This window comes from Triturus cristatus, chromosome 3_2, assembly GCF_964204655.1.
Source record: "Triturus cristatus chromosome 3_2, aTriCri1.1, whole genome shotgun sequence".
NCBI lineage: Eukaryota > Metazoa > Chordata > Amphibia > Caudata > Salamandridae > Triturus > Triturus cristatus.
The window spans coordinates 580,859,149-580,882,133 of record NC_140584.1 but is presented as its reverse complement, the minus strand read 5'-3'; the positions used below and the strand labels follow the sequence as shown (position 1 = coordinate 580,882,133).

General features: G+C 46.6%; 1 protein-coding gene across 2 annotated transcripts in view; it reads right to left on the bottom strand.

The window, feature by feature from the left end:
- The window catches only part of PPIE (peptidylprolyl isomerase E), a 184,136-nt gene that overhangs the window by 125,306 nt on the left and 35,845 nt on the right, over positions 1 to 22,985 (bottom strand). For both annotated transcript variants that reach the window (XM_085648357.1, XM_085648356.1), the window contains exon 6: positions 21,379 to 21,479. In XM_085648357.1, coding sequence (XP_085504483.1) covers positions 21,379 to 21,479 — 101 coding nt within the window. The remainder of the gene's footprint in view (positions 1 to 21,378; positions 21,480 to 22,985) is intronic.

Here is a 22,985-nt window from a genome sequence, read left to right as displayed (position 1 = left end):
CAACCACACATAATTGGGTAGCCTTGCTGTTTTGCTCCTCAGACCATTTTCAAGTGCAGGACACCAAGGCCGATAAAGGGTAGGTTTCCAATGGTAAAGGGCAATCCTAAAGGCTCACACTTGTATCATAGCCATGTTGTATGCTCCCAACTCCGGGCAGTCAGAGTTTCTCCTCTCCTTGCTCTCTGTGTTAGGCAGATTTGATACTGGGGACATAATACTCTTACGGGACTTTAACTTGATATGGGATTCCTTATTAGATACTACTCACCCCATAGGTCCCACACCGGTTCTTCAAGAAAGCGGTAAAATCAGCTCTACGACGCCTGGGATTGCTCGATATATGGAAGACCCTTAACGACATTACACATGATTATACCTTTTTTTCACACTCCCACAGGACGTATTCTATAATAGATCACATTTTCCTAAGTCAACAATTACTTCACAATGTCCAAACGACGAAGATACATCCAGGTATTATTTCAGCTCATGCACCATTACAGACAGTTTTTAATTCACCCACTCCGGGTACCGATGATGGTATTTCCCAAACATATTCATCGAGATCGTCTCTTTGGAGATGAAATCCGGAAGAAGATATGGAAATTCTTTCAGATGAATGATCCCGAAGAGACATCATATTTTAATACTTTGGAAATATTTAAAGCGGTTATACACTGCAAATGTATTTCACTGGCCACTACGCTGCATCAGCACAGGGCTAAGCAGAGGCAGACATTGGAGGAGGAGCCGACTGGGCTCCCAAGTCTTCTCCCTCTCGCACCCTACAGAGAACAGTTTTGGCATCTAAAGGGAAACTACATGCAATCTGTACTAATAGAGCGGAGAGTACCCTCTTGCGCCTCAAATCACTTGGATACAAACGCAGCAACAAAATTGGCTCCTTACTGGCAAAACAATTAAGAGCGAAACAGGAGAAAAAATATATTGAGCAGATCAGGGACTATAGAGGACTTTACTGTGAGGAGGGAAAGGCCTGTGCATTCCAGGATTATTATAAACAATTGTATACTACCGATTCATTAGATCCAAGTGCACAACTTAAGATACCTAGATGCGCTTGACATGGCGCAGGTCTCCCCTGAAACTAATGAGACACTCAATGGCCCCATTGATAAAGAAGTAGTACAAAAAGCCATAGACTCTCTGAAACCTAATTAAGCTCCCGGCCCAGATGGCTTTAATGCTCAACTCTTAAGAACATTCAGTCCGGACCTTGTTCTCTATCTGACAGATCTCTTCAACTCTATAGTCTCCCCCCAAGAGGTGTCCCCATTGAGGAGTGAAGCACTGATCACAGTCATCCCCAAACCAAGAAAGAACCCCGAACTGTGTGCCTTTTCTAGGCCAATAGCGTTACTTAATTTGGATGCTAAAATTGATACCAATATATTAGCAAATAGATTGGAAGAGATATTATCGGGACTGATCCACATTGACCAGTCTGGGTTAAAGGTCGCCTGACCCATGATAACAAACGTCATGTTATCCATCTCATAGAAAAACTACATAAGAAGCGAATCGGTCTTGTTAGCACTTGACGCTGAGAAAGCCTTTGACCATGAGGATTGGTCATTTTGGTAAACAACTTCTGCACATAAGGGCCAATTATCATAGATCCAGATCCCAGTTATTGGTTAATGGTACAGCCTCAGATGTCTTAAAAATTAAAGAGGGAGACAAGACAGGGATGTTCCCTTTCCCTCATGCTTTTCGCCCTCTGCAAAGAACCGCTGGTGGAACGGATAAGGGCCAACCATGAGATTCAGGGTATCCGGTTTGGTTTAGAGGAACACAAAATATCATTGTTTGCGGATAATGTCCTTTTGCCTGTTACATCTCTACGTACCTCCCTACCAGCCTTGCAATTAAAGCCCCATAATTTTGAATTAGTGACAAACTTTCAGGTTAACCTCTCAAAATCTTTTCTTCTTAATTTATCAATGCCCCCAAATGATAAATTTAACAACTGGTTCAAAAGTTCTCTAGAAGATGTTCTTCCTACGAAATCCACTTACAAACAATGTAGGCCAAGGATCTCTCCATGGTACTCCCCAAAGTTACGGGAACTTAAACAAATCTGTAAAAGATTGGAGAGAAAATAGAGAAACGACTATGCAAATCTAGTCAACTAAAATATAGAGAGGCAATTAAAATCCATCAAGCAAGAATTAAAGCAGCACAAGTTTTCTATTTTGAGGAAAAAAATCCTCTAGCATCTAACTCCCCTGAGGAAATCTTCTGCATCGCCAAAACGCTTTTAAAAATGCCCTCGCAACAAATACCCACGGATGGTGCCCTCGCCCGTTGCAATAACCTGGCTGAGTTTTTCCATGAGAAAATACAAAATATATACTCAACTTTCCCTCATACAGACAGTCATAAAAACCTGGCCCCCATCACTGCCCCATCCCAATTGTACTCAAGCAGTGCTGGAGCAAATCCCTCTGTTGGACCTTAAAACCTTAGAAACCATCCTAGCTCGTGTTAAATCAGGTTCCCCCAGGGACCCAGCACCTCCCCATGCTCTGACCTCAGCTATTGGAAACATCCTCCCACTAATTCTTGAATTGGTAAATGCTTCCACTGGAGTGGTCCCCCCAGCATAAATGTTTAGCCATGCAACAGTTGATGTTGTCGCACCAAGGATATTGTACTGCATAACTAAATACTTATAAGGTTCCAAAGGCGAGACCTATTGGCTATGCCAATGCTTGTTAATACAGTGGACGGGCCTTCCTTATGGTAGTGCACGAGGCAGGCCAGGATTGAGTTATAAAAGAAAGATCTCTGTCGCCACAAGATCGTCGACTAGAAACAAAACTGTTCCATCTACACCATTACCGTCACTGACAGCCATAGACCTGATGCTACAAAAGACCATAGGTGTAGTTGCAGATGCAATACAAAATACAGAGAGGCGTCTTTCACTGACCCCAAATATGTGTTTTCCCAATCTCTTAATGCACACCACTGCTAATAATAACACTGTGGAGTCCTCTATTAATATGGAGGAATCACTTTTGCTGCAATCCTTTTCAGGGTTACCTAGTGGCAAAAGTAGTAGGAAAAATGCATCACTAGGCTCACCCATTTTATTAAATAGTATAGAAAGAAGCCCTTTGTTTGTCTCTAACTCCGGGGATAATTTGTGTCTGCTTCAACCAGGAACTATGTCATCACATTCCCCAGGGGAAGTATTTGCTGAAAGTTCACCCCTTGCAAATAAAATAGTAGCTGATAAACCGCTCTCCCCCAAAAAGATGAAACGGCGTTTTGGGAAAAAAAACAAATCTATTGTAAGGAAAACATACAGACCCCTGGGTAATCATAAGCCCTCAGCAAAGGATGTTTGGTTAAATTTTAGACTGGCTAAACCACTCATCAGAACACCTAATATGATTACCACTTCTACAAATCAGGGCGTATTTTTGCCCAAAGAAACACAGCCAGAGAACACCAAAACTTACATAGACCAGACATGTCAGACTGAAAGTGCAAGTACTTTAGATAAATTATATTTGACAGAAATGGCACAGCTAGTCAGATCACTTTTACAGCCCATTAGTGAAAAAATCATTGGTTTAGAGCAAACTTTAGTGAAGTTTGAGAAGTCTCAAAAAAAGGATACTATGAGCATGTAAAAAATTTTTACTGCACCTACACAGAAGGACAGTTTTTTACTGGCTAATGGCAAACGAAATCAAATTAACACTAAAAAGACACGATCCAAGAATAACGCAGAAATTGATTGTTCTAATTTGGCATCTACTTTCTCCCTTGGGCGTCATAGATCATAACAATCTAAACACGCCCATATGTGTAAATAATGAACCAATAGTAGCGTCGACCCTGCCCACTACCCCAGATAGTTCTACAACTGGTAGCGATGAGAGTGAATGGGCTGCAGAAGGTTTACTCCCTGCCTCACTTGATGACCAGGCTGAGCCTGAAAGGCCTATATTAATAGAAAATACAGCCATTGCCACACGTCTAGTGCAAACACCCAAGTTGACACAATTTAAAAAACCCATTCACATTAATCTCCCTCCTGAATCCCACCTATACACCATAGTAATGATAGGTGTACCGCAATTAGAAGTGGGCAAGATAGAGAGTTATGGAGATCTGAAAAATAAAGTGAGCCATTGGTTAACCGCCCATAGTCCGATCCCTCCCCACATTAGTGGTAAAATAACAAATGTCAGGAGGGTTGATTGGGTGGGTCATAGATTCAAATCCACCGAGGGTGACTGTATTGTTGTCAACTTCAAGGATAATCGTGTAGCAAGGCACATAACTAGATGGAAGGATGGCCTGATTAATAGCTTGATCCGTACCATGGATCTAAGTTATTTCTATCCCTCAAGTGCTCACAGTTTAAACAAAGTGTATCTATACCCCACTTTAGAGCAGGAGAAAACTTATGATCATAATGGAGTAACATCAAGGAACTACGGTCATTATACTGTAGGAGATCAAAGACAGTATAGGAGAGATACATCCTGGGAGGCCAGACAGGTCAACCACCCAGTAACCTATCATGATAGATGGGAGGCCCCACATGGGTTGTATCATTATCGTGATCACCCCCAACCAAAATACCCTAACACCTACTACAATGTACCTACTTCAAATAGGTTTGATGTTTTTCATGAGCAGGATGGTTTGGAGGGGGTTGACTGACTACATGCTGCTCCAGCCCTACCAACATATACTGGTTACATACAAAATAACTTTGGGCATGGGGAAATTAGGTCTACACAAGCAGCAATTGTTCCCCTTTCAACTGATGAATTAGTTATTAACAACCAGATAGAACCAGATGCAGACTCTCTAACGGATAGTTCCGTATCACACGAGCACATTAGTATATTGCATGATCTGCCCGAGGCCCTTATTCTTCCACCAGTCCATATAGAACCAAGTTCCTCTACAATAGTAAACATGGGAGACACACACGTAGAACAAAATTGGCTTCCAAAACCTATAACTACAGAAGCCGTCACTGGAATAGACCACGGTGATGTTTGTAATGCGAGTTTAGTGTCCTGGAATGTAGCAGGTTTGGTTGATAAAATATGTGATTCTGCCTGGTTGGCATTTGTCAAGAAATATGCAGTTATATGCCTCCAAGAGACATGGATGGAAGATAATAATGTTTTCATTGAGGGCTACCAAAGCTTTTTAAGTCCAGCAGCCCCCTCAACTAGTGGAAGAGCTAAGGGGGGCCTGGCTATTTTTATTAACCTGGCACTTTCCTGCCAAATAAGTAACCGGTATCATGTAAATCGGAATATCCAAGTGCTCGAATTGAAGAGAGGGAAACATGCCCCGACACTAATTAATTTTTATAATGCTATAAACAGTCAAGGGGAATGTAATATACTGCCTCTGAAAGAGATGTTGAGAGAAGGAGCAGGTACACTGTCACGTAACTTATTGATTGCAGGTGATTTTAATGTACACCCGTGTGGTAATCCACGAGTTACCTCTATGGGATCCCTGGGGTGTAATAGTATGAATGGTTTCCATTTTGACCACTCTAGGCGTGGACTTTGTCTTAACGATCTGCTGAATGAAAATAATTTATCTGTAGCCATGTCCATGGTGCCTGAGTCCAAGGTCTTTGATGTTCCAACATTTAAAGGATCAGGTCAGGGATCTTTTATAGATCATTTATTGTTATCTGCCGACCTTGCCAATCAGGCTTCTGGATTCACCATTCAAATGAATATTTACAGTGATCATAATCCCCTAACCATTAGATTGGGTGGAGGGGTTTTTGAACAGCGAATGAATTGTGAAGACCGAGGAATTTTAAAATGTATAAATGGCAAACGCAGACTGAAATGGCATTTGGTAAATCATGAAAACCTATACACTGAAATTAATAAGTCATGTGGTGAGGAACTTGCGGTTTGTGTGTTACCATTTACGTCACCTGAGCAAATTTTAGCTATTTTTGAGGTTGTGGTGTCTTCAGTAGGATCCATGCTACTAGTTCCAGTGAAGGGACATGCTAGAAATAATCCTAAATGGTTTGACCATACATGTTCTAAAGCAAGCAGAGATCTGAAAAAGGCGTTAAAAATTAAACCTAGAGATCCAGGTCAAATTAAAAACCTGCGACTGATTTATAAGAAATCACTTGTTAAGAGGAGAAATGAAATTAAGGCTTGTACCTGGGAGTCTCTGCTTGACCCATCAGTCCTGGGCAATAGCAGTAAATTCTGGGAAATTGTTAATAAACCCCTGTTCGATATTCCCAGTGATACTGCACTTGGTACAAATATCCCTGAGGAGGATTGGGTCACTCATTTCAGCGTAATTTTTAAAAGCAATGAACAACAGGCAGAAAATGATTTTTTAACTTCTAAGGAGAATTCTTTGTGTTTTTCAGTAAACGAAGTAGAAAAGGGCATTCAAGGGTTAACCGGAAATAAGGCTCCAGGTCCGGATGGCTTGCCCCCGGATCTTTTTAAATCTTGTACCTCATTATGGGCCCCTGTGCTTACGGCTGTAATAAATGCAGCTGTGGCCCACGGATGTCCAAAGTCGTGGGGGCTCTCTACTATTGTGCCCGTGTTTAAAAAGGGCGATCGTAGCAGCCCGTTATGCTACAGGCCAATATCTTTAATTAATTCTGTAGCCAAAGTGGTAGGGGGCGTAATTCTGAATAGGTTAACAGCATGGGCAAACGAGAATAAAGTCATATCCCCAATACAATACGGCTTCAGACCTGGTCACTCGACAGTAACTCAGTGTCTGAACTTGTATTTGATTATAGGTAAATACACCCTGGCCCGACAGGGAACCATCCATATGGCTTTTATGGACTTATCGTCCGCATTCGATTGTGTGGACAGAGGCAAACTATGGGACATTTTGTTAAAGATGGGCGTTGAGCAGAATTTAATTAATCTACTGGCTGACTTGCACTCCGACACAAGAGCAAATGTCCGATATACCCAAGACCTGAAAATGACGGGGGATATCAGAATTAATCGGGGTGTTCGACAGGGGTGTATCCTGGCTCCTTTCCTCTTCAACCTGTAGATTAACGAGTTGGAGGAATACTTGTTAAGAACTGGAGCGGATTACCCCTTTGTAGGCCGAAAAGGCATTCCAGTTCTGCTATACGCGGACGATGCTGTCCTTATTTCAAGGACAGCAATCGGCCTTCAGACACTTTTAAACTCTTTCTTTGATTTCATGGAGTCTCGAGGCCTAAGTATTAACAATTCCAAGTCCTATGCTATGAAGATAGGCATAGGGTCGCGAAAACCTAATCTCTTCAACATAAATGGGGAAAAAATTCCAACCACCAAAACCTTTTCATACCTCGGGGTTCTTCTTGATCACCAATTATCTTGGGGCCCTGCTGTTCTCAAGAAGAAGGGCGAGGTAACCCGCGTTAACGCAGCCATACTTGGCTTTGCGAGAAAAATGGGCAATAGTCCGGTGGCTGCCTTACTTAAACTATACCAGGCTAAAAGTGTTGCCGTTGCTTGCTACGGAAGCGAGCTCTGGGGCTACAGCCAGACGCGAGACCTGGAGGTTACAGAAAATAATTTTCTGAAGAAGATACTGAGGCTCCCAAGGGGAACCGGAAACTTCTCGGTACACGAGGAGTTAGGTGTGCCCCACCTTAGCGACAGAATAGCAGTAAACCTCCTATTATGCTGGTTGAACTGCTGGTTAAATAATGATATACCTCTCACCCATGATATACTAAAAGAAGCTTTAACATGGGATGGTAGGCTCAAGGTTCCGTGGTTGAAGTACATTAAAGACTGTTTTACTGAAATAGGTCGGCCGGACCCGTTTCTAACCCCAAATTCCATTACTAAAATAGATGCCCTTTTTGTGAAAAATATATTTATGATAACCAGGAATTTTGCCTGGGAAGAGGTTGAGTTCCAGAAAGACAGTGTTAGGAAACATGTCTTACTTAAAACCGGTCTACAAATGGAACCATATTTATCATGGCCTATGTCTAGCTGCGAACGTTACCTATTAACAAGGTTCCGTTTTGACTTGTTTCATTACTTACTAGCGGTTCCGAGTGGGGCCCATCGAGGCCAAGTGTTGCCAGCTTGCGGCTGCGACGGGAAGTCTCCGCAAGATCTGGCACACTTTTTATTTATTTGTCCTTATTATATAGTACCTCGGAGGCTATTTTTAAAACCATGCCTGAAAGAACTGAAACTCACACAGATCAAACCAGCACTTTATTACCTTCAACTCCTGAATTGTGACTGCACCTTATTTGTATGCAGCTTTTTGAATTTAGCAATTACCTTCAGGAAAAGCATGGAGGGTTAATTATGCTGTTATTGTTGTTATGTATTTTTAATCTTTTTAACCTTGTCATAACTATTTATATTCTTAAACATGCTTTGTTCTGCCTGTTACTTTTGTCTTATATTGATTATGTAAATTTCTGCCGTATAAATGAAATGGATGGTCTGATTTTAATTGTATGTTTATGAATTGTGCTTTCATGATTGTAAGGTTTACAATCGAATAAAGTTATTTGAACTTGAACTATAAATCGGGACAGTTGTACTGAAGAGCTTCTATTGTTGTCTCAGCACTGACATACGAGTTCATAATGCAAGTCAGGATAAAGGTGCTTTGTAGGAGCACTAGGGCACCGCAGATATCTCAGTAAACTAGTGCAAGATGCAAATTAGGATAGAGGTGTCTTACGTGAGATATTGGTGCATGGTTCAGTTAACTACAAATTACGTTGTGAGAACCTTATTATTGCCTCAGAACTGGGAAACACTGCAAAATGCAGGTCAGACTAGAGTTGCTCTCGGACAGTTTGTTCATACTTCAATACTGGGATAAAAATGCATGATACAAAACAAAATAGAAGGACACTGTGAAACAATTAAATGGACATTACTTGAAAAATGATAATAGTCGCTGGATGTTTTTTTATAAAGTACAGAATAAAAAAAATAAAAAAAATCAGACTTTCAACACTCATTAGATTGAAGTTTGCAAATGCGAAATAGACAACTTCCCCAGCCCACCAGCAACGACACAACAGCAACAACTCACCTTAAAAGTATTAGAAAAATAAAATGAATACACACACTGAACTGGGCCAGAGTGCTATATGGAGGCTGCTTATCAATGTCGGATTTAAAGTTAAATAAACTGCCGGACTTTAAATCTGAAGTGTAGGCAGTGACCCGGAGATAGAAAAGATGCGCAGTCCCCTACGGTTGTTGTGAAAGTGTAAGATTTTCATGAAACAAGAAGTGGTGTCTCAATGCCAGCACGGCATCTGGACACACAACCACCATAGCTGCTCATAGTGACACCTTCCCAAGCCTCGAGTTTCCAGCTAGAAGCACTCTGCATATTGGGACGAGCAGTTTCTCATTTCTTACTACGAGTAAGGACGCAGAAGCCCCAACTTAAAATCTACTATAAGTTGAAATGCCGGGTCTGCTGTATTGCTCCATGTCTACAGCATGGTATGGACAGGCAGAAGTTACATTGTCTTTTCTCAAGATGGAAAAGTCAAGAAGACAAAATCGGCGACTGTCATTGGAATATTCAGCTACTGCTCTTTGAACCACAACTCCGAAAACTAGGAAGTGAGCTTGAAGTGTTTGTCACAAGACATTTATCGATGCTAAGGGTGTTTCCTTTAACAAGTCTAGTTCATACTAAAACAAAAGGATAGCTAGTTTTGTATTGTTTGGTGTTCACAGAAGTCTGGGTGTGACTTCTAAAAGAAAGAGGGGTGCATTCGCTCGATAACGGAGAGCATCTCCGGCACCAACAAAAACGGAGCCCGCCATACAGTAACTCCTTAAGGTAGTCTGTGGTTACCCCCGTTATCTAGCTTTGTTCCAGAGCTCCGTTACCTCTACTGCGCACGCGTCGAGTGGCAACGAGCAAGTAGTGACACGACGTGCACTCTTCCATGTTTTTAACGTTGTCGAGGTGTGTTCAAACATGGAGAGCGGAGCGCGGGAAATGAAAATATTTGCTAAGGGGGTTATGCGGGGGAGTCCTGATCTCAGGTACAGTGTGCGATCTGTTACGTTTGGCAATTAGAAGACTAATGAACGAAGGAGTGGGTAGTAGGCAGTTATCTCAGGGTGTTTTCACGAGTACCACTGGTGCTTTTTGCTATTTAAGGTTGTGGGGTAAGAGGCCAGTAAAGAAAAGGGCATGGCCGCAGTCTGAGACAGGGAGAAGAGGCGAAGAAAGAAAGGGGCATAGCCGCGCTCTGAGACGGGGAGAAGAGGCCAATAAAAACAAGCCCGGGAGTGTGGCGCACCGCTGCTCGCTCCCGCAAGGTGGATGCCGCCACAAGCACGAGTGCAGTGCTTGAAAAGTGAAGATAGATGGCTAAAGGCCCTCCTAGAGCATCAGAGACCTACAAACCCATTCTTGACCAGGATAATTTGGGGAATTATCCCCCCATCTTCCTCCTCCCCATGCTCACTTAGATCCTGGAGAGGCAGTTTTAGTAGAGTTTTTAGAATCCAACAATCTACTTCACACTTCGCAGACAGGCTTCCGTACCCAACACGGGACCAAAACCACCCTTTTAGCAGTGACTGAGGAGTCCAGGAGAATTCTGGATCAAGGTGGTACGGCAGCTATAATCCTCCTGGACCTCCGCGCTGCATTTGACACCGTTAACTATAATATTTATTTTTTATTTACTTTGCGGTTTTTGTAGAGCGCAACACTCCTCCCAGGGGATATCACGGCGCTTATACCAAGCAGAAACTACTAATGACGAATACTGAAAAGTTTAGAAATTGGGGAAGAGGTGGGTTTTCAGCTTTTTTCGGAACAGGAGATAATTTGTGGTATGTCTTAAGTCGATAGGAAGTTCATTCCACCTCTTTGCTGCCAAGTAAGAAAAGGAGCGGCCACCTGTTCTAACTTTATAAATACGTTTAGTCCTAACCAATGCCGATTGAAGCGATCGTAGCTTCCTAGTAGGGACATAAAATTTGATCTTCCCTTGAAGAATAGTGGGACCAGTCTTATGCAGAGCCCTATGAGCATGGCTGAGCAATTTAAAGGCAGCCCTCTGGCGCATCGGAAGCCAATGAAGTTTCTTCAAACATTCCGATGCCAAGTCTAGCTTGCCTTTGTTGCAAATAAGTTTGGCCGCCGAATTCTGCAATACCTGTAGGCGAGAGAACAGATGTTCATTCATCCCCACAAACAGCGTATTGCCATAGTCTAAGCGACTAACCAAAAGGGCCTGTGTGACCGAACGTCTACAGTCCAGAGGTATCCAGGGAAATAACCTAGCAAGAAGTTTTAGGATGGCGAAACCCTTGCCACAAAGGGATCGCACATGCTCCTTCATGGACAAGGCGTCATCCATGATGATCCCCAGGTTCCTGGCATGTTGTTTTGGAGTGGGGGACACCACGAGGCATCCCACACCCGTTTGGCACCACCAAACAGAAGAATCTCAGATTTTCCTGCATTCAACTTTAGGCAGTGTGAATGCATCCACTGGGCCATTTCTGAGAGGCAGTCATGTAATTTGGTTTTAGTGATATCAGGCTTCTCATCCAAGGCCACCATCAGCTGCATGTCATCCGCATAGGAGCAGATGCCAATGCCCCACTTCCTTCCAATGTCGGCGAGAGATGACATATAGACATTGAAAAGGGTGGGGCTCAATGAGGCACCCTGGGGGACCCCGCAGCCGATGGAGTTAGGCCTGGAATGGAACTGACCCATATGTACTGCCTGAGTGCGGTTGCTCAAAAAAGAGTGCAGCCAGCTCAATGCTGTGGATTGAACTCATTTGCTCCGAAGTATGTTCAACAGGCAATTGTGGGATACCGTGTCAAACGCCGCTGACAGGTCAAGCAGTATCAGTGCCACTGCCCCACCTTGATCGGGAGAGGATCTGACACTGTCCGATACTGCCAGCAACGTTGCCTCGGTGCTGTTAGCTCTGAAGCCAGTCTGGGAGGGATCCAGGAGGAAGTCGGTTTCCAGGTACCTAGTCAGTTGTACATTGACCAGTTTCTCCAAAACTTTGGAGAGATAGGGAAGCTGGGAGATGGGTCTATAGTTCTCTGGATTGAGAATGTCAGATCCAGCTTTCTTCAAGAGGGGGATCACCGAAGCGTGCTTCCAAGCATCAGGGAAAATGGCAGTTCTTAGTGATTTATTAAAGAGTTGTGTGATCAAGGGACAGAGCGTGGACGCAATCTTTGAGAACACAAAATGGGGGCAGGGGTCCAAGGGGGAACCAGATTTGACTGTGTTCATGGCTGCGAGGACCTCGTCCACTGAGAGTGGTTCAAAGCCAGTTAAGAGGGGTGTAGTTCCCGAGTCTGGCGGGGCTGTTGATGCTTCTGTTATAATCACAGTATTGGGGGGTTTATCTGTGTTACTGTGAGCATGTTGGGGGGTCAAAGTAGAGTAGATTATCTTAATTTTCTCAGCAAAGAAGGTGCTAATACGGTCACAAGCCTCAACCGAAGGAGTGAGTGTTTGAGAGATGCTAGATGGTTTGCTAAGCTCCTTCACTATTTTGAACAGTTCCTTAGCCAAGTAACTGTTTTCTTGGATGCGCTGGGTAAAATAATCTTTCTTTGCATTTTTTATGGCAAGGGTATACAGTTTCCAATTAAGGACATAATTTAATCTGGCTACACTGTCCTTGGACTGTCTCCAAAGATGTTCAAGTTTTTGACATTCCCTTTTAAGATTTTTTAAATGGGGGGTGTACCATTTCTCCGTTATAGCTTTTTTCCTAAGTTCCCGCATCGGGGCTAGTTTGTTTAATATTTGCAGTATTCCTGCGTCTAGTAAGGTGACATCAGTACAGACAGAGGAATCCTCCGGGAATTTAAAATTGGCCTCTTGAAAATGATTATCGAAGTTAGATTCATTAACTAACCTCCAGGCTTGTTTAGAGATCTGGGGGACTGCCTTGGGTTTCAGAGACTTGCAGGGAAGGTCGAGTGAGAAAGATATGACGAAATGGTCCGTCCAGGAAAGGGGCTGGACCTCACGTATGTTAATAGATTCAATGTTGGTAAAAAGCAGGTCCAGTGTGTGGCCAGCTGTGTGAGTGGGGCCCACTTGGCTTGTTGTCCAGGAGGGTTGTATATTACTGCTCCAGCTAAGATGGTGAGACCCTCATGGAGTAATCTGAAAGGTAAGGTCTGATGTTCGTTGTGGGCAGCTATTGGTTCCGCAAAACATGCTAAATGCTCCCTGAATATCACAGCGACCCCCCCTCCTCTTTTACCAGATCTATCTTGCGTAATAATTTTATAATTGAAGGGGAGGGCGTTAGCTAGATCTGGGGCATTAGTATCGGATAGCCAGGTTTCGGTAATGAAAACCAGGTCCGGGGTCTTGGATGCAAGTAAGTCCCAAATATCCAGAGCATGTCTAGGTAGGGATCTGGCATTGAGGAATAAACTGTTGAGGTTCATGTGATTGTTAACATGGATTGTGTGATGGCCTAAAGGAGATTGATCCATGCTAGACCAACGACAAGCGAGGCAGGAAATAGGTCCATATGATAATCCTGGGCCCGTTTGAATACATAGCCTTTCATTATTGGCCTTTTTATCAGCATAGACTAGTAACTCGCTACGGGAGTAGCGGATGGGCGTAGTCAAGTTTCGAATGATAACAGCAGGGGGTATGGCCCCTGGTCCCGGCTGGTCGCGGACTGGGCGCAGACGGGCTTACCTTAGGCACACCTGCGGCGCGCCATTGACGCGCCCGCTGCGCCCTTCCGCTGCGCCTCGGCCAGCACATTGGAATAAATAGGGGGGGGGGGCGCGGGCTCCTGGCTCCGCCCTCCGACCCCTGATTGGTCTGCCGGTCTGCCTAACTCCCCTTTGGCTCTCCACGCAATCGGCACTCAGCCGTGGTGGAACGGAGCCCGGGGATTGGCAGCCAGAATTTTTAGGGGAAGAGGAGCAGCCTAACTCGCTGTCATCCTCACAGTATTCGTGCAAATCACAATTTAAAATGCGGGCAGGTTCGAAATGCGGGCAGTGCAATAAAGAATTTTAAAAGCGACCAGAATCGGTGCAGGTAATCAATTTTAAAATACGAGCAAGGTCAGTGCAAATATACAATTATAAGTAAGCATATAAGCTAACACAGCGCTGCAGCTACAGTAGCGATTCCACAGAGGTATATGCTGATCCATAGTCTGGGAGTGATGGGTGGTGTCATTACATGGTTGCAGTCCTTCTTAGAAGAAAGGTCCTTTCAGGTCTTTGAAGGCGACATCATCTCCAAACGCCTGTCCCTCAGTTGTGGTGTGCCCAAGGGATCCTCCCTGAGCCCCACACTGTTTAATGTCTACATGAGTCCATTGGTAGTGATAATCCGTCCATATGGCATAAAAATCATTGCCGATGACACTCAGCTCGTGGTGGCTTTAAACCATCTTGAAAAGTCATCTGGCGGCCCAGGAAGTTGCCTAAAGGAGGTAGTCAAATGAATGGAGCTCTCCTGCCTAAAACTCAATGGGGACAAGACGGAGCTTATGCTCCTCGGTAGCTAGCCATCTTTCAACTCAGAGCTGCTTTGGCCTAACTGTCTTGGCCCTGCTCCAGAACCAAAAAAAACGGATTAAAAGCCTGGGCATCTGGCTGGATCGCTCTCTGAGTCTTGACTATCAGGCGGAAAAATTATCGGCCACATCTTATGGCCTGCTGAGGATGCTCCGCAAAATACGCCCCCCTCCTAGCGTTCCAGGCAAGACGAATTATGGTCCAGGCTCTTATCCTAGCTCGTCTGGACTATGGGAACGCCCTCCATTTAGGAGCCCCCCAATACACAAGCTCCAGATTCTCCAATATTGCGCAGCTCACCTGCTCCTCCAGATCCCTTACCGGCAATCTGCAAAACCTGCACTGAAGAGCCTTCACTGGCTGCCTATCAGGGAGAGAATCAAATTCAAGGCTATGTGTATCACACATAATTCCTTATGAGGGAATGGACCGACAATCAGTCGATCTATGATCACCACTTACCGCCAAAGCAGAAACCTCAGTTCGGCGTCCCTCTCTCTCACCATGCTCCCAAAAATAAAGAGAGCTAGATGTGGCGGGCGTTCCTTCTCCCACAACTCTGCTAAGTTATGGAACGCTCTCCCCCCCTCATACGGGGGGAGCCTAACTTGCTGACCTTCCGGAAACTCCTCAAAATCAGTTTTTTTTCCAAAACTCCACTTAATTATGGGCACTCGCTGTCCACGTCGGACATCAGCGCTCGGATGCCTCAGGGTAGCTATGCGCCCTGTAAATGCTTTTTCATTCATTCAATTAGATGTCAGGGTAGCTATGCGCTCTATAAATGCTTTTTCATTCATCCATTCAATTAGATGGAAGAGATAGCGTCTACTTCGCCATTTAATGGGTCAAAAAGAGATGACATATTTGGGTATTAAGATTACGCCTAATCTGGCATCTATACAAAGCTAATTACCCTCCTATACTACAACAATTTAAATCAGATTTTAAAAGATGGACGGCCATCTACCATACCTGGGGTGGCCGAATAAACGTGATTAGGATGACGGTGCTCCCTCGGGTAGTGTTCCTGTTACAGGGCCTGCCAATCAAAGTGAACAGGGAGTTTTTCTCTGAGATTCGTACAACGATTACGAAATGCATTTGGCAAGGTCATAAAGCCAGGTTTTAACATTGATTACTAACATGATCGAGAACTACCAGGGGTCTGGCTCTACCCGACTTCTTACTTTATTATAGAGCGGCCCAGCTTAGAGTTATATCCGTATGGTCCCTTGGAGCTTCAGATGAACATTGGCTCCAGATGAATAGAGTGGTGGTGGGCACTATGGGATCTTCTGTCGAAGCCTAGACAAGACCGACCAAGGAATGCGTATTTAAGTACGCCTACCACAACACTTAAAGTGTGGGACACTTGTATTAAATCTCGCAAACTCACAACGTTTCCATCTACATATACACCCATACACTATAATATAGCATTTCCTCATGCACTCTCCATAGGCCCTTTTGATAGATGGTGAGAATGGGGTTGCATAACAATTTTGGATATATTCTATGGGGCCGTGGGGGACAGGGGTGTACACTTTATAGCGATATCTCCAAGTATGATCGCTCTATGACTTTGAGGGAAGCCCACAACAAGATTCTATACGACTGGTACCTTTACCCTGAGAAGTTACACACATTATTTCCAAACACCTCAGATAGATGTTGGAGAGGTTGTGGGGTGTTGGGAGATTTTCGCCACATCTGGTGGGATTGCTCATCCATTCAACCTTTCTGGAAAGAAATTCTGTTGCAGACCAGGGAGATCCTAGGCAATCTGATATCGGAGAGCCCGGAATATGTCCTGCTGGGCCTACAGGACCCTACCCTGAAACGTCAAAACAATGAGAGATCGCTCCATCATGTGGCTTTATTTTGGAGTAGGCGGCGAAAATGGCTTTGGCTGCAGCATGGAAGAAACCAGAGGACCCTACAGTCTTCCCATGGCACCCTCAGCTGTGGCAGGCCCTAGCTCTAGATCGCATGGTGGATATATTAGCGGACGCACAGAAGAGTTTTGATAACATATGGTGCCCCTGAGGGACTTTCCCTATTCTCCTGCCAGCCCGGATTACGGGCACTTCACAGTTTCCAGATTTATTCTGGCTTCTCCTCCATGTTCTCTCCAGACAATAAACATGGTATTTCTTAGGTGTGTCCCTTCGTGTGGGGGGCCTCCTATGCTCCCCCATCCCTCACACTTCTAAGAATAAAGCAACCTTTCATCTGCAATTGTTAACTCCTGTCATGCAAGATATGTTGTAACGTTTTTGTCCAATGGGATGTTTTCTATGTGACGTGATTTCTTCCTTTTAAGAGAGGTACTTCACAGTATACGCTTGGGATTTTGATGAATTGTAATGATCCCTAAATGCTAGGTATGCCTATGCCGATTTATGACAAGTTTCCTTTTTTGAAATACTGGAACGGTCTATAGCATACTGTTGCAACTGGCTTAATGAATCGATTGGGTTAAAGCAGTCAGCTGTTACCCTTGAAAGATTTTCAATAAAAACATTTTGACACAAAATGCAGGACCGTTTTAACTATTGTTCTATCCTGTACAGTTCTAGAACGAATGCTAAGGGTCAAGACTAAATTGCTCATACCTGGGTCCAAACTGAGGTGGCATGGTATACTAAATAATGAAGGCCTGGGATGAAGCAAGTAATTTACTAGAGGCTGAGATTAATTCAAGCATTCCATCCATCACTTTTTGTATACTTTAGTATGTCGCTCCCAGTGTTAAACATCTTTTTTCTGTCCATACAGGGAGGCTCCTCCAGCCTATATACACCTTTCATCTAGCCTCAAGGACGGACCCTTTACTGCAATATGGGCCCTTCTCTTTCCCCAAGCACTAGAGTTCTCAATCAATCAATCAAAGCCATTTATAAAGCGCACTACTCACCCGGAGGGTCTCAAGGCGCTTGGGAAGGGGGGGGGGGGGGGGGGGGGCCGCTACTGCTCGAACAGCCAGGTCTTGAGCTTCTTCCTGAAGGTGAGGTGGTCTTGGGTCAGGCGCAGGGAGGGAGGGAGGGAGTTCCAGGACTTGGCGGCCAGGTAGGAGAAGGACCTTCCTCCTGTTGTCGCTCTTCGGATGCGGGGGACGGCGGCGAGGGCGTGGCTGGTTGATCGGAGATGGCGTTTGGGAGCGTAGAAGTTGAGGCGGTTGTTGAGGTAGCTCGGGCCTTGGTCGTGTAGGGCTTTGTGTGCGTGGGTGAGGAGACGGAAGGTGATTCTCTTGTTGACGGGGAGCCAGTGCAGGTCTCTCAGATGTCCGGAGATGTGGCTGCTTCGGGGGATGTCGAGGATGAGTCTGGCTGAGGCGTTCTGTATCCGCTGGAGTCTCTTCTGGAGCTTGGCGGTGGTTCCGGCGTAGAGGGCGTTGCCGTAGTCCAGTCGGCTGGTGACAAGGGCCTGGGTGACCGTCTTCCTGGTCTCGGTGGGGATCCACCGGAAGATCTTCCGTAGCATGCGCAGGATGTTGAAACAGGACGAGGAGACGGCGTTGACTTGTCTGGTCATGGAGATGGAGGAATCCAGGATGAAGCCCAGGTTTCGTGCGTGGTCTGTCGGTTTGGGTGCGGTGCCCAGGGCGGGGGGCCACCAGGAGTCGTCCCAGGCGGAGGGCGAGGAGCCCAGGATGAGGACTTCCGTCTTGTCTGAGTTCAGTTTCAGGCGCCTGGTTATCATCCACTCGGCTACGTCTTTCATCCCTTCGTGGAGGTTGGCTCTGGCGGTGGCGGGGTCGTTGGTCAGGGAGAGGATCAGCTGGGTGTCGTCTGCGTAGGAGATGATGTTGAGGTTGTGTTGGCGTGCGATGGCCGCAAGGGGGCTCATGTAGACGTTGAAGAGGGTGGGGCTGAGTGAGGATCCTTGGGGGACGCCGCAGATGACTTCGGTGGCCTCTGACTTGTACGGTGGTAGGCGGACTCTGTGTCCTTCCGTCGAGGTAGGAGATGATCCATTCCAGTGCCTTCTCCTGGATTCCGACGTTGCTGAGGCGCTGCACTAGGGTGCGGTGGCAGACAGTGTCGAATGCCGCGGAGAGGTCTAGGAGGATGAGGGCCGCTGTTTCTCCGTTGTCCAGCAGGGCTCGGATGTCATCGGTGGCAGCGATGAGGGCGGTCTCGGTGCTGTGGTTGGCTCGGAAGCCAGACTGTGAGGGGTCGAGGGATCCATTCGTCTCGAGGAAGGCGGCCAGCTGCTTGTTGACGGTCTTCTCGATGACTTTGGCTGGAAACAGGAGGAGCGAGATGGGGCGGTAATTCTTGAGTTCGGTGGGGTCCGCTGTTGGTTTCTTTAGTAGAGCGCTGAGTTCGGCGTGCTTCCAGCTCTCAGGGAAGGTGGCGGTTTCGAATGATGTCCCGCAGGTGGGGTGCGATGACAGCGTTGGCCTTGTTGAATACGTGGTGAGGGCAGGGGTCGGTCGGAGATCCGGAGTGGATAGAGTTCATCGTGCGGATGGTGTCTTCTGTGTTGATCGGGGTCCAGGCGCTGAGGGTGGTGGTGGGGGGCGTTGGTGCGGTCGTGGGGGGCGTAGTTTGTGGGATGAAGCTGTTGTGTATGTCAGCGATCTTGTTGTGGAAGTAGGAGGCGAGGGAGTTGCAGAGGTCTTGCGATGGGGTGATGTCGTTGTTTCCGGCGTTGGGGTTGGAGAGCTCTTTCACGATGTTGAAGAGTTCCTTGCAGTTGTGTGCGTTGTTGTCCAGCCGGTCCTTGAATGCAGTTTTCTTGGTGGCGTGGATTAGTTGATGGTGCTTCCGGGTGGCGAGCTTGAGGGTGGTCATGTTGTCCGGTGTTGGCTCCCTTCTCCAGGCTTTCTCGGGGGCTCGGCAGTTCTTCTTGGAGCTCTTGAGTTCGTCGGTGAACCATGGGGCCTTCTTGCTGCCGGGTCTGTTGGGCGGGGTCCTCAGTGGGGCGAGTTCGTCCGCGCAGGTGCTGATCCACTTCGTGAGGTTGTCGGCGGCCTGGCTAGGGTTCGCTGAGCTGGCTGGAGGGTGCTGGCTCAGGGAAGCGGCGAGCTGGTCGGCTGTGATCTTGTTCCAGCTTCTTCGAGCATCCTGTTGCTGGTGGTGGTGGATCGTGGTTCTTCTGAAGGTGAAGTGGACGCAGCTGTGGTCCGTCCAGTGGAGTCCAGTGGCGTGGCTGAAGGCGATGTCTTTGCTGGATGAGAAAACGGCGTCGAGTGTGTGTCCGGCGAGGTGGGTGGGGGTGGACACCAGCTGCTTGAGTCCGAGGTTGGCAAGGTTGTCAAGCAGGGTGGTGGTGTTGCGGTCGTTGTTGTTCTCCAGGTGGAAGTTGATGTCCCCCAGGAGGATGTAGTCAGCGGAGGGGAGGGCGTGTGGGCTGATGAAGTCGGCGATGTCTTCGCTGAATGGTGTGCGTGGTCCCGGGGGTCGGTAGATCAGGGTGCCTCTGAGGGTGGTCTTGGGGTCGGTGTGGATCTGGAAGTGTAGGTGTTCGGCGGTAGTCAGGGTGTCGTCGGTGTTGGTCGTGATGCGGATGGTGTTCTTGTGGACGATGGCGATGCCTCCTCCAGTCTGGTTGTCGCGATCTCTCCGGGTGATCTTGTATCCCTCTGGGATGGCGATGGCGATGTCGGGCGCTGAGGAGTCGTTCATCCAGGTTTGTGAGGAAGGCAACGTCTGGAGATGTGGTGTCGAGGAGGTTCCAGAGTTCGATGGCGTGTCTGTGGACGGAGCGGGTGTTGAGCAGGATGCACTTGAGGTGGTTGCTGCTGGTGTTCGGCTTGGCGGGTGCTGGTGCGGGGCAGGTCCGGATGCAGGTGAACTTGCAGGTGAGGCAGCTGAAGGGTCCGTGGGTGCGTCTCGGGGTGGCTTGGTGGCATCCCGGGGTTCGTCCGGTGTTGAGTGCGTTGAGGGTGGCGGCGTCGTACGTCTGGCGGGTGGGCTGGGGTTCTCGGGGGCCAGGGGTTCGGGCGCTGGGCGCAGGCCAGGCACGGACGGGCGCAGACGGGCTTACCTTTGGCGCACCATCGGCGCGCCCGCTGCACGTCAACGCTGCGCGTATGCACGGTCGCCATTTATGGCGAAGTGGGAGGGAGGGCGGAGCAGCTGGGAGGTGGGAGTAGGGAGGGCACAGAAGGTAAGGGGGCGTGGCCGCACGCAGGCAGCGGGGAGCGGGAAGCGGGTGGGGGGGCACAGAGAGCGGCGCCAATACAATGCAGGCACAAAAAAGGAAAAATCAAGGGCACAGAACAGAAGGGCAAAACGATACAGGCAGCACAAAATGAAGAAAACACGCAAAATGTGACGGCGGGGGGCGGGGTCGACGGGGCGGGCTCAGCGAGGCTGAGGACAGTAGCGAGGGGACGCACACGCTACAGCTGGTGGCCGTGGGGCGCGGGGGTGTCCTGAGGTCAGGTCACACTCACCTGCGCTGCACGGTCGCCATTTATGGCCAAGTGGGAGGGAGGGCGGAGCAGCTGGGAGGTGGGAGCGGGGAGGGCACAGAAGGTAAGGGGGCGTGGCCGCACGCAGGCGGCGGGGAGCGGGAAGCGGGTGGGGGGGCACAGAGCGGCGCTAATACAATGCAGGCACAAAAAATACATTCACACATTTATCTACAGTCTGAGGGACTCAGTCCTTTATAACTGATTCGATTTGTTTGCAACTTTTGTATGAGTTATATTTTTAGAACCACAAATGAACTTGAGAGTGTGGTAGAAAGGGTAACATAACCTCAGCGTTCATTGATGCATCAATGCTTGGCCATAAATGATTTCAGTATCACGTCAAGATTCTCTGCCTACCTCTTGAGTCACTGGCTTCGGTGGTGCTGCGCCTTCTTCCTGTGCATTCTCCTCCAAGGTCTTACCAGAGAACTTTTTCAACCAATCATCATCGGACCAAACTAAAAAGGACAGAAGAGTGTAAGTGAGGATAAATGCAGGAGAAGACAGACCAAAATTCTGTCTGGCAGTCACTGTTGCATGGTCATTCCCAATAGTCCCCACCTAATCTACCGGCCCTCCCATCCATGGCCTACTTAAGCACATTCAAATAACACATACAGTACTCACTTCTATGTCCTACCAAGTCTCATACTATTCCTTCTTGCACATAAATTCAAATGGGTTACCCCCCCCTTAAGAAGTGAAAACCCTAAGCAAAGTCACTTAAAAATTGGAGGTCAATAAAAATATTTAATCATGCATTTTTTGTCAATAGTTGGTCACCTACACCTTTTTTGGGAAAATGTGACCTAGGACATAATTGAGAAACCAATGAACCCAAGGTAGGTTGCAGAGGACTCAAAAGTTTGGGAAACCCCATCATCTATTGTGGCAGAGGGCCCTAATTGATGCTTAGGGCTAAAAGTCACATTGGAGGAGAGAATAAGCAATGTTTTGAGTTTAGCTGCCATTCAAATCTCTATAAATATAGAGGAAACCGTCATAGCAGTGGACAATCCTCAACCAACAATGCCTCTAGATAAAAATTGCGTCACAAGCATATTGGGGAAAAGATGCCCTAGTTAGCTGTTAATATTCACTTTCCCCTACATGTTGAAGATATGATTGAGCCCTGAAGCAAACTATAACATGGAAAAAGGAGGCCTCATGAAAGATTTAGCCGGGAGAATTTCATTTTTTCTATTACAAAATTATGCATGTTTCGTTACAACTTGTACCCAGGTAATTTCATAAGCAGAAATCAGTTTCCAGGGCGACTGAGTTGCAAGTTTCTGATGGGTCAAGTAGAAGAAACAAGAAGGCACAGCTTGTGGTTTGTGTCCTCTCAAACTTTTCTCCAAGCATGGTTATTGTGTTCCATGCCCAGAGTACAATCTTCCAATCCTCTAATTTCCCCTTCCACGCGTTCGCTTCTCGGAATTACCATCCTGCCACTATTCCCATCCATTTGCTTACGAATGCTCATTTTAATATGTTTAAACCATCCCCCACAGAAGTCTCATAGAACACCAACTCCTTGTTCATACATGTATTCTCCAAACTGCCTTTCCTAGCAAACTATCCTACATTCCCTCTTACCCATTTTCCAATCATGTACATCATTTCATGACTTCTTTCACTCACTTACCAATAACATTCACTAACACATTGCAAATGCTCCTGTATTACCTATATAAGGTGTTTTACAACCCAATGTACCCTGAAGCACATCTCCCACAAAGTCCCATATCAGAGTTCCCTACATATGATTTCTCTAACTTCTTGCCAACTTCCATGTGCTGTACAAGCTCTCAGTACAATTACATGCCTCCACCCTCATCTGCTACAATGCTAAGTCTTCCCTCACTTACATCCAGTACTTAAGGTCTAGCCAACCCCTACCTCCCAATCCCTAACCAATGCCCCCCATTTTAGAGCTCATCATCACTTTACATATTTTGGCT